The sequence below is a fragment of the Phaenicophaeus curvirostris genome, chromosome 6 (assembly GCF_032191515.1).
Source record: "Phaenicophaeus curvirostris isolate KB17595 chromosome 6, BPBGC_Pcur_1.0, whole genome shotgun sequence".
Classification (NCBI taxonomy): domain Eukaryota; kingdom Metazoa; phylum Chordata; class Aves; order Cuculiformes; family Cuculidae; genus Phaenicophaeus; species Phaenicophaeus curvirostris.
The window spans coordinates 45,167,132-45,178,663 of NC_091397.1; the positions used below are offsets into that span (position 1 = coordinate 45,167,132).

Below are 11,532 nucleotides of genomic sequence, written 5' to 3' on the forward strand. Positions count from 1 at the left end.
CTTGTAGACCCCTTTAAGTACTGGAAGGCTGCTATTTAGGTTTCCCTTGAGCCTTCTCCAAGCTCAACAACCCCAGCTCTCTCAGCTATGGTCATATGGGAGGTGCTTAAGCCTTCTGATCATCTTTGTGGCCTCCTGTGGACATGCTCCAACAGGTCCACATCCCTCCTGTGTTGAGGATTTATCCCTGCAGTGTATGGTACCTGGTTACTTGCCAGTGCAGCCCACTCTGCACCTCTGGTGTGTGAGAGTGGTGGGTTAGTGCACAGCTGACGATGGCAGGATGCTCAGGTGGGCCTTAGTGAGCTGGAGGAGGTTCCTCTCTGGTTTGGGAGATGTTACTGCCATTGGAGGTGAAAAAAAAGGAAAAGTTGCTTCCCTAGCCCTGGCAACCCCTGCCCATAGCACCTCCTCTCCAAGAAAACCTGTGAGTCCATCAATGGGGCTCGCTTGAAATAGACATGGGGTCCTAGGACATGGCAACTCTGGATGTACCTACAGACTGGGGAGCGAGAGGCTGGAGAGCAGCCCTGAAAAAGAGGATCTGGGGTTCTTGCTGATGGCAAGTTGAACATGAGCCAACAGTGTGCCCTGGCAGCCAAGAGGGCCAACTGTGTCCTGGGGTGAAGCAATCACGGCGTTGCCAGCTGGTCAAGGGAGGAGATTGTCCTGCTCTACTCCACACTGGTGCAGCCCCACCTTGAGTACTGTGTGTAGTTTCAGATGACACAGTATAAAAAGGATATCAAGCTACTGGAGAATGTCCAGAAGAGGGCCACAAAGTTAATGAAGGTTTTAGAGGGGAAGCCATATGAGGAGCAGCTAAAATTACTTGGTCTGTTCAGCCTGGAGAAGAGGAGACTGAGGGGAGACCTCATTGCAGTCTACAGCTTCCTCACAAGCGAAGGAGAAGGAGCTGATCTCTCCTCTCTGGTGACCAATGATAGGACCCAAGAGAATAGCAGGAAGATGTGCTTGGGGAATTTTAGGTTGGATATGAGAAAAAGATTCGTTACTGAGGGGGTGGTGGAGCACTGGAACAGGCTCCCCACGGAAGTAGCCGTGGCACTAAGCCTAACAGTATTCAAGAAGCATTTGGACAATGCCCTCAGACACATGGTGTGAATTTTGGGGTTATCCTATGCAGAGACAAATGTTGGACTCAGTGATCCATGTATGTCCCTTCCAAATCAGGTCGTTCTATGGTACTAATGCTGCCAACTTCTGCCAAAGCGGGGAGATAGAGAAAGTGCCACAACTGCCAGGATCTGGGAGGGGTTGGAAGTGTGAACATCCCAATTCCATCCATATTTCATTATTATCTTTCTAATGGAAATAAAATAAGGAATGTGTTTTTACTCTTGTAGCTTCAAAGCTATGAACAAGAGTGTCAAATGCCCTATTTCCAGAGTTGGTGGCAGAAATCTGAATGTGAGTGCACACAAAACTTGTGCAGGGACTAAAGCCTCATTTCTCCCATATCACACTGTGCTATCAGCCTGAATCATTAAAAGGCACAAGTGTCAATCTGTATGAGGGCAGGAAGGGTCCACAGAGCAGGGATCTGGACCAGCTGGGTCAATGGGCTGAGGCCAATTGCAAGTGCCAGGTCCTGCACTTCAGCCACAACAGCCTCATGCAATGCTACAGTCCTGAGGAAGTGTGGCTGGAAAGCTGCTCAGAGGAAAAAGACTTGCGGTGCTGGTTGACAGCTAGCTGAACATGAGCCAGCAGTGTGCTCAGGTGGCCAAGAAGGCCAATGGCATCTTGGCTTGTGTCAGAAATGGTGTGGTCAGCAGAAGAAGGGAGGTGATCTTCCTCCTGTATTTGCCACTGGTGAGGCTGTGCCTCGAGTACTGTGTTCAGTTTGGGGACCCAGAGTACAAGAAGGACATTGAGTTCCTGGAGCGTTTCCAGAGGAGGGCAACGAAGCTGATGAAGGGTCTGGAGAACAACTGGAGAGGTCTTGATCTAGTGGAAGGTGCGCATGGCAGGGGTTTGGAACTAGGTCATCTTAAACGTCCCTTCCAACCCAACGATTTTATGACAATCCCCACTCATCCAGTGGCCGGGACTGTTTTCTAAGGCTTGCTGCTGTTTGCATAACATCCATGCTGCCCGTAGAGGGCGTAATCATTTTGATACAAGATGCTCTTAGGAAAAGAAATGTTTCGAAAGAGGAAAGGAACACAAGCCTTGTCGGCTTAGTGAATTTTCGGTACCACGAAGCCATACACTGTGGCCACGTGATGGCACCATAATCTTGAGAACCGAAGGGAAGGCTGTGCACAGGTCTACTGAAGTTGTTAGGCGTTAGCTCTTCAATCACTAGGGCAGGTCCCAGATGCACTAAAAATTCGTTGGTATACTTATTTAATTTAAAAACACTTAATATTAATCTTCTAGGATCAGAGTGAATTGTGTGAGGTAGTGCTTTTCCCGTCTGTAAAAATAAGCAAACCCAAATGTAAGGACAACTGGAACAGTATATTGATTAATATGTTATTAGTGACAAGCAGTTAAGAACATGGGGATTGTCTCGATGATCCTGTGTTATTTGGTGATGCTTCCTCTTAGCCTACTTGTAAACCCTTAGTTTGTCCCGCCTGCTCTTTCAGCATCACAGCAACGTGTTACAAAGAGGAATTTCTCTTTCTTTTTCATTCTTCCAGGCTATTCTAAGAAAAAGGGGAGGGGGAGGAAGGATCAAGAAGTCTAACACACAGAAGTTAACAAAATTTAATGGATTGTATAATACAATATGTTATTACAATATACTGGCAGAATCCTTAATTGAATGCATCAACAGGGCTACCAAATACCGTGTTTTCTATTGTCTCCTTCAACGCAGATCACAGTTCACTCCAGCAGCTGAAATATGGCTTGTTGTCATTCACTGAAGTGTCATCCCTTCTCAGTGAAGTGATAGAAAGTCTTGACAAGCTGCTGATCCACTGGGCCACCAGTCTCTAAGTTCCACTTCTTCCCTTTGGAAGCTACTTGTTGCTTGGAAGGATTCATGCTGGAGAAGAGAACACTGCAAAGGATTGGGGCTACTTTTTAATATTCCTCTCAGGAGGCTTGTTGGTGTGTTTGTGCAGATTTGGTTTTTGTATTGTGCTCCGGCAGGTCTGGTCAAGATACATACCTGCTTGGCATCAAAGCCTTCCCGAGAAAGTTACTTCTTAAAGGCAAGATGTCTTAGGGGCCAAATGAAAATTGTTATCAAGTTATTTATAAAATATAAAAATATTTTCATAAAGATATTCTAGAAGGAAAAAAAACCAACCCAGCCTATCTTGAAGTTACTGCATGTAGCTTGTTATTTCTCTAAAAAAGAAATGCATGTATTTGTCATTTTATGCTGAAATTACCCAATTTCTGCTTATACTGATATAGTTACCCGTTTTAAAAGCATGCACGAAGTCCAGAAAGTAACTGATGCACAGGGTCTTAAAAGAGCATGCAGCTGAAAATCTTGTAAATTAGAAGGTGTAGTATATTTTTGCTGTACTTCCCATGTGAATCTAGTCCAAAAGTGGTGCTTAATATGACAAAACTGAATAACTTCAACCAAGTGGTCTGATAAGCAAATATTTCCCTATTTCACTTCCTGCTTTCATAAGTACTTGGCAGTGTAAAATTTCTTTGGGGCTGTTTGAAAGATTTGCTTCCTTGAAAATATTTTTTAAAAGGCTACGTAGTGGACTTGGGCAACAGAAATTGCCCTGCTGGATATGAACAACAATCCAAATATTCACTTTTCATTACCTGTCTCCAGAGTTGTCCAAAACTATGTGTCTTAGAGGAAATATAAGAAATGCTAGAAAGGACAGCTTGGCTGAAATCCATTAATAGTGTGATTATGGTATGATCTTAACATGTGAGTGTCCCTATTGTTTTTTCATCTTTTCAAGTGCTTTGCAGGATATGAGCTTTAAGGGGAAGCTCAGTCATATTTGACCATTTGTCTGCCTAATTATGGAAGTTTTTGCTCCCTGGTAAACTACCAAATGGCAGAAAAAAATCATTGGTGTAACCCCCAAATGATACCTCCTTATAAAACAAATGAAAAAATGCTCTTTGCACTTGATTGCATAGAACATTGAATATTTTCAATGTTATTTTGAATATTTTTATTTATTCATATATTTTGATAACTTAAATGTCCTATGACATATGCTTATCTCTAGAAACATCTAGGTCAACCCTGTAAAAAAATCATTTCACACCTCTAATGCTGTTGTGGTTTTACAGCCATCATGACTGCATTTGCTACATATTTTTAAATTTATCTCTTATGCAGGCTAGAAAAATGTCAAGAAAAATCACTGCATATAAAAGCTAAACCCCTGTTTGCTAGCTGTCCACATTTGATCTAACCTAGTTAAAGCTTACATGTGCAATACTTTATTTTTAAAATATTGTAAACACATCGATTTTCTGATCAATGATAGGTCATTATAGTAGCTTTTTAGTACGACTAGCATATAAAAGAGCAGTTAGTTAAAAGAAAGCCTTCTGAAATAACAAACTCTCAAGTCACTTAGTTATTGACACCTAGTAGTTAGATCTGTTATGAGAAAGATTGAGGTACTCAACCATAAACAAAGGAAAATATACTGTGAAATATCAGAATCTTTTCTAAATTTATAAAATTTTCCCATAAAGCTTGTGAAGATTCTGTATCACAGACGTCAGTAATTTAACATTATTTACAGAGATACACAACCAGTCCAGTAAGCGATATGACTAAAGATGAGTTTAAATGAGCAAGATATCTTGTGTAAAGTACAGTCAAGAGATGTTTCCAAAGAGCCAGTGTCAATATCTAATCTCTAGGTCACCTAAAAAACTTAGTTTATAAGCCTGCTAGCTTAGGCCTTCAGGCCTTCTATGGTTTGGGGCCCCATAGAGCAATACAATGCTTTCACGTGCACAAAAAAGGGAACATGTTTTTCACTACAGAATCCCACGTTAGCATATCTAGGTAGCTAACTTGAGACATGCTTTTCATTTATGTACAAATACCCAAATCTATGAGCAAATACAAGCTTTAGTAAATATGTATTCTGTGATTTTTTTGCAGCTGCTTTAGGGCCAATATCCAGGACAGATTCTGTGGGCTTTCATCACAGACTTGATTTCACAAAAGTCAATTCCACATTTTTGCTAGACACAACTTACAATGCAGCAGAAACTTCTTGTTCTCCAGTAGATTGTGTGTACGTGGAGCTAGCCCGTTCAGCTGTGTCGACATAGAAAACAGGACAGTATTTAGAGAAGTGGAATGCAATCTGCTTTCGGAAAAAGCTACGAAGATACTTCCTAAATTTTTCTCCAGCGAAGGCGTAAATTATAGGGTTAATACAACAGTGGATCATTGAGATTGTTTCTGTCACTTGAGTTGCTTTATGCAGTTGACCACTGCTTTCACAAGTAGCGACAGAGAAGATACCTTGAAAATCACGCAAGAGAATGCAAATGTTGTACGGTGCCCAGAAAAAAAAGTAGACAATCATGATGATAAAAATAAGCCTGACTGCTTTATGTTTCTTCTCATTCCTACATTGCAGTAATGTCTTTATAATTTGTGTGTAGCTGCAGATCATAACTAACATTGGAATAACGAGACCCAAGATGTTCATTTTTAAGGTCAGGAATTGCTTCCATACATTTCTCTGCTCTGATGGATAATGAGCACTACAAGTATAACGTGAGTTTTCCTTTTGAGTTTTGTGAAACACTATCCCAGGAACAGAAGCAAACAAAGCAATAGCCCAAGTGACAGCGCTGGTGAGGATGCCGTAGGTAACTGTTCTGGCTTTTAAAGCAAACACTGCATGCACTATGGCCAAATACCTGTCTAGGGTCAGCAGGATTATGAAAAAGATCCCGCTGTAGAAGCCAAGGAGGTAGATACCTGAGAGAATTCTGCACAGTGTATCCCCAAAAATCCAGTCGTGAACAGCGTAATAAGCCCAAAATGGGAGAGAAAATACAAACAGCAAATCAGAAATTGCCAAATTGAGCAGGTAGATGTCGGTCATGCTCTTCAATCTCTTGTATTTTACCAGGATGAGGACAACAAGCATGTTGCCTGTGAGGCCAAATATCACCACCAAAGAATAAAGTGGAGGCAAAAGTGTTGCTGCAAAGTGCTTTTCCTCCGTTCCCAGGCATGGCGCCGAATCACCGTAGTCAAATTCTGTTGTCAGTGGCAAGTCCACAAAGTCTGTGGTATGGTTTTCCATGGTGTGTTGGTCTGGAAAGGAAGAAAATAATGTTAAACCAGAGGAAACTTCATGCTTGGCAGTGAGGAGAAGGGAACACGCTGATGTCTTAATTTGGAGTGCTTTTTGCTGTTGAGCACATAAGCATTACCATGGCAATGTGTGGAAGAGAATGAAATTGCAGAACTCCCAGGAAACCCGTCTATACCAGTGGAATCATGTTGTTGCATGTTGGAAGTGTGCTGCATGTCATTTCCCATGTGTATGCTGCCTGGTGCATTTCTCCTACTGAGTACAGCCTGTCAGCTGCCTGACCATCCAACCAGAGGCAGAGGAAAGATGAATTTAGCCTGAGCAGTAGGTAGTTCAGTGCTGTTGTGCTCAGCAGTGGCTTTCCAAAGGGGCAGAGTGAGCCAGCAAGACAGCAACAGGAAAGCACAGTGGCTGGTACACAGAGTGTAGCTGTGTTTCTCCTTGGCACCTGGCCACCTTCTCGTCATGCCAGCCCATAGTGTAGCCCTCACTCAAGGATAAACCAAACTGACTGGTGCTTGTTTGAGATGTTCATGACTTCCTGGGGTCCTGAATGCCTCTGGGGATCAGGTCACTGGAGGTGTAGAAAAGACCTTTGTGCAGTACTTAACATACCCACCTGATGGACCTGCTGTCCTGGTGTTGCTGAGCAGCAAGACAGAAGTGTTGGTCTGGGTTAAAATGGCAAAATCAGTATCCTTTACAGAGTCTGGGCCAGGCGTAGGTCTTGGAAATGTGCTGGTTTTAGGTAGCTCTGGAAGGCAAATGGTGAGTAGTCCTGTAGGAAGAATGGATAGTCAGACACCTCAGAAAATGGCATAAAATGTGCTATCAACATGGCCTAGAACATTTGTATTTGTTGTGGTGTCTTGCTGTCAATTGTCTCCTTAGAGCTTGAGGATGAAAGTATGTTGATTCCTTGTTTCATTAGCTCTTTTACTGCTGTGATTCAGGAGCTCTAAAGTTTAGATCAGCGAAGTGTCGTGGAGGGAGTGCAAAGGTGAAAGCGAGATATGACCATTGCTATGATTGCGCATTAACAATTCTTAGCGCGTAGCAGTTGTTTGATACCATCCTTCATCATTCTTTAGTCAGTGTTTGCAGTGAGGTGACACAGTGCAGATGTCCCTCCAGTTTTGGTTTGGGTACTACTAGGAGATCTGGGCTTGCTTTGCAAGGAGGAGTCACAGACTGGAAGGTGAGTGTGCAGCAGAGCTGTGAAAGCCCTCAGTCAGTTCTGTTATAGTGGGAGCAGGTAAAGGCTGTGTGATTGCAGATGTTTTTCGCTAAGACCACATTCCCAAAACCACCACTTCATTCTCTTCTGTGCTTGAGTTCTGCAAGACTATATATAAGTGAAGAAACTCAGCCTGTTGCTGGAGAGATATAGGGGCAGGCCACTCCGGTCTTTTGGTGGACCCTCGTAGTGGTCCATTCTCATTTACAACCTGTGAAATTCCTGAAGTGTTTCTCTGTATTCCTTTAGACAAAACTGTTGAGGTAAAAGTATTATTTTTTTCTGTAAGCACAGATCACTCAAAATGCTATCTTATTTGTGTCAAAGAGGTTAACTTAGTTTAAGCTTAGCTGAGATCTTTGTGAAAGGACTGTTTGCTAGGTCTTTGATCACTTTCCTCTGACCTTAAAAATGAGGATCTGAGTCCCTCTTGAGTTGCCAGCTCCTGATGGAGATTCTTATGCAGCACAGTGCAGATATGAATCCACTCAAAAAGGAGGAAGCGGGATTGGAGCAAAATCTGCACCTTGTAAACAAAAAGAGGTCCTGCTTTTGAAAACCTTTTTCCCTCCCCTTCCCCAAGTTGTTTCTCAATGTGGCTGTTAACTCTGCTCCTAATAATATCAAGAATAAGAACATCCATTTTCAGACTTTGGCACGTTGAGCGTGACATGAATTTTTCTTCTGGAGAACAAGAAATATGAGAAAATTGGTAAGTTGTAGCAGTTTAGATCTCAACTTTGCCTAGGTACAATTTTTGCAGGAGAAAATAAGTGCTGTCAAACTCCTGAAAAACCAGCTTTCAGGAAACTCTGGCAATCTCTCTGAAACATTTTTTTTTTCCACGGGCAAACTAACTATGTAGTCATTACAATACTGTGATAATGGTTTTGCTGGTAAAGGAAGTGGCTGTGGCTCAGGTGTACTGACAGTAAATAAGCTAACTTTAAGCATCTAAGGTTTTATATTTTTTAAGTACTTTCAGAAACTCTTTTAGGGAAAAAAAATGCCTCTATAAACACTCTTTGATACAAAACATTAACTTATTTATTATAAAACACGACAAGACTTGGGCACTGCACGAATATTTAATATTCCCTTCAGCTAGACTTGCTAGTCCTATTTTGCATACCTAGACAATGTAAGTCCCTGCTACTGCTTAAATATCCCCATTTCTAATATGTCAGCCATGCTGTATGCTGGGATTATGGGATGAGGAACTGGCTGCGACACAGTGTCAGACTCAACACATCCTAGTTATTTACTCTGGAAAAGAGGAGGCTGAGGGGAGACCTTATTGCGCTCTACAACTGTCTAAAAGGAGGTTGTAGCAAGGTGGGTGCTGGTCTCTTCTCCCATGTAATGAGCAATAGGACAAGAGGAAATGGCAAGAGTTGTGCCAAGGGAGGTTTAGATTGTATATGACGAAAAGCTTCTTTACCAAAAGAGTGGTGAAGCATTGGAACAGGCTGCCCAGGAAAGTGGTGTTGTCACCATCCCTGGATGTGTTAAAAAAATCTGTAGATTTAGCACTTGAGGACATGGTTTAGTCGGTCTGGTGGTGTTGGGCTGATGGCTGGACTGGATGATTTTAGAGGTCTTTTCCAACCTTAATGATTCTATGGTCATTTTGCAACCGTGTGATGCTTGCACATAAACATGTGCAAGCCACCTGGATCATAAACACAGAGTGGGATTTTTTGAATATGTGGTTGATAGGATTCATGCAAATATTATTGCAAAATGCTGCCTTGATACTCTTGCAGTAATTCTTTTCCTGACAGCCCCTTCTTACTGCTAACTGCTATCTCACTGCCTTTCCTCCTTTTCATCTGCCTTCTTGGAATGACAACCACATCTTCTTTGCATCTCACCCTCTTCCTTTCAACCCTTTTTGCATGATAAAATTATGGTCACCTCGCCAAGTGGTTCCTTCTGCTTACTGAGTCTCATTCATCTAGCCTAGCCTTTGCTTCAGCGGTCTCTCTGCGAAAGTACTTACTACCCTGAACTGTGTATAGTATCCAGCACATGCTGGCAGTAGAAACTACAGATGCTAATTTGGAAACCAGGAAAAGGAATTGTGTGTGGTTCTGTTCTTTATCCTATAATCTCATTGCTTCAGGAAGCAATGTTGGCCACTGGCTGGAATGCTTCACTGGGTTAATTGAACGGTGTTGTTTACCTAATTGGAGATGATATCTGACTGTGCTTATGTTTCCTGATCATGCAACGGAAAAACAGGTAGTTCTGGAAGCCCTCTAAAGAAAAGACATTTCAAAAAGAGGTCTATATTATTCTGAATGCAGTTTAGACAGATGCGATAGTTCTAGAAACCTGCAATCTGCTATATAAATTCTGTTGCCCAGGTTAAGACTAGCAGTCATGCAACTTCCAGGAAAAAAGCTCTCCACAAAAAAGCTCAGTTAACTCATGTCACTGTGTCATGCTGAGTTTCAGATTAGACCTCTCTTTTTAAAGAGGTAAAGGTTTTATTAATGTGAGTTTCAGTTCACTTGACCAGTGCTGTAAAATGTTAACAATTAAAAAGCTGTAGTAAGTAAATGGAGGTAAAATGCTAAGCTATGCCATATGTACACAGGTTCCATGAGACAGAGATTAAGACACAGCATGAGATTTTCTGTGCCCATCCTGTGAGAAGAATAAGTACTCTTCACTCAGATAAGCTGTTTCGGTTTTGCAGTAACAGTTTTAAAATCCAGATTTCCATCCTTCTATATCATCTTCAGAGAAAAAAAATCCAAGGCGCATACTCCATTGTATTTCTTATTCAGATCAATTTCTAGATATTTATTTCTTTGCTTACCCAAATCGTCTGCTCAAGACTAGTGGGTCTGTTGTTTAGAAATAGTGTATTCCATTTAACATATCCTATACATTTCCATGGGGTGATTTTCAAAGATGAATACACTGGCAAGATTCCATGAGTATTTTCTACCTCAGGCATTAGACTACCTTAGCAACTGCTAAATGTTAAAACAAAAATCAACCAAAACCCAACCAAGCAAAGATGACTTACCATATATCTTGTGGTGCAAGTGATGGAATATTACATCTAGAGTAACACTAAACCAATTTGTCAGTCAGAAGAAGAAGGTCAAAACCACCTCTTCCTGCATGAAGAAGGATGTCTCAGTTTGAAAACTCTAGCAAAAAAAAATCTGTTTTCATTTAAAAAAAAACACCCAAAGGAACAGTTCTCTTTTTTCTAAAAATGGTTCATCAGATGTTACTTTTCTAACTCTGCGAGATGTGTAGAGATGTTGAAATTGTGGAGGATCCTCCTAGGAGCTGAACTCAAGGTTTCACAACCCACAGCTGTAGCTTTAGAAAAAAGTTTTTTTACCACCGTTTTCTCTTTTTCATTTACCTAACCTCTTTGAATCAAGAACAGTTATGTGAGGTTCATACCTTTACATTTTTCAGTCACTACATTTCATTTATGTTTTCTTATTTCTGAACAAAAAAGTGGAGCTTCTGAATAAAGCTTATAGTTCTATTCAGATTTGCCAGTCACTTTCTGACTGCTTTGAGTTGCAGTCCTTATGTTTTAGGAGATCTGATGGTTTCTGTTTTTCTCTAACCTGGTCTTTTGGACTGTGTTTTTTATTTTAATCCCTCTCATAAGACTATGACTTAGTGTATATATTTAAAAAAACCCACTGTTACTTACTTTTAGGAATTAAGCTTCAGAAAAGCCTGACAGAATCTGATTTCTTATCCACTTATTTCCTCATGGCTGATTCCTGTGACTTCTAGAGTTAAACTAAAGCTGCACTGTGAGCAGCTTTTAAGATCCTTCTTAGACATCAAAGAAACCACACAGGAGGTGGAAAAAGTACAGAAAAAGCGAGAAAGAGATGATGCCTTATCAGCTGCCTTAGAACCCCTGAGAGAGAAACCCTGAGGAAATACCTAATAAAGTGCTACGCCTGCTGCCCCTTGACATCTCTTTGGAGGGTTCTGGAGTATCTCATCCAATTGACTTAGTCAAGGCACTAAAGAGAT

At 41.4% G+C, this 11,532-nt stretch overlaps 1 protein-coding gene across 1 annotated transcript; it reads right to left on the reverse strand.

Moving 5' to 3' along the window:
• Positions 1 to 2,721: 2,721 nt before the first annotated feature.
• LOC138722166 (C-C chemokine receptor type 5-like) lies at positions 2,722 to 11,216 on the reverse strand. The gene is made up of 4 exons (XM_069860048.1): positions 11,198 to 11,216; positions 10,544 to 10,637; positions 6,886 to 7,044; positions 2,722 to 6,265 (listed from the first exon to the last, which is right to left on the reverse strand). Exon 4 carries the CDS (start codon positions 6,252 to 6,254, stop codon positions 5,184 to 5,186), a length of 1,071 nt encoding a protein of 356 aa, XP_069716149.1. The 5' UTR covers positions 6,255 to 6,265; positions 6,886 to 7,044; positions 10,544 to 10,637; positions 11,198 to 11,216; the 3' UTR covers positions 2,722 to 5,183.
• Between the last annotated feature and the right edge of the window lie 316 nt (positions 11,217 to 11,532).

Coding starts and splice junctions, on each gene's coding strand:
- LOC138722166 (XM_069860048.1), bottom strand. CDS start 6,254: ATGGAAAACCATACCACAGACTTTGTGGACTTGCCACTGACAACAGAA.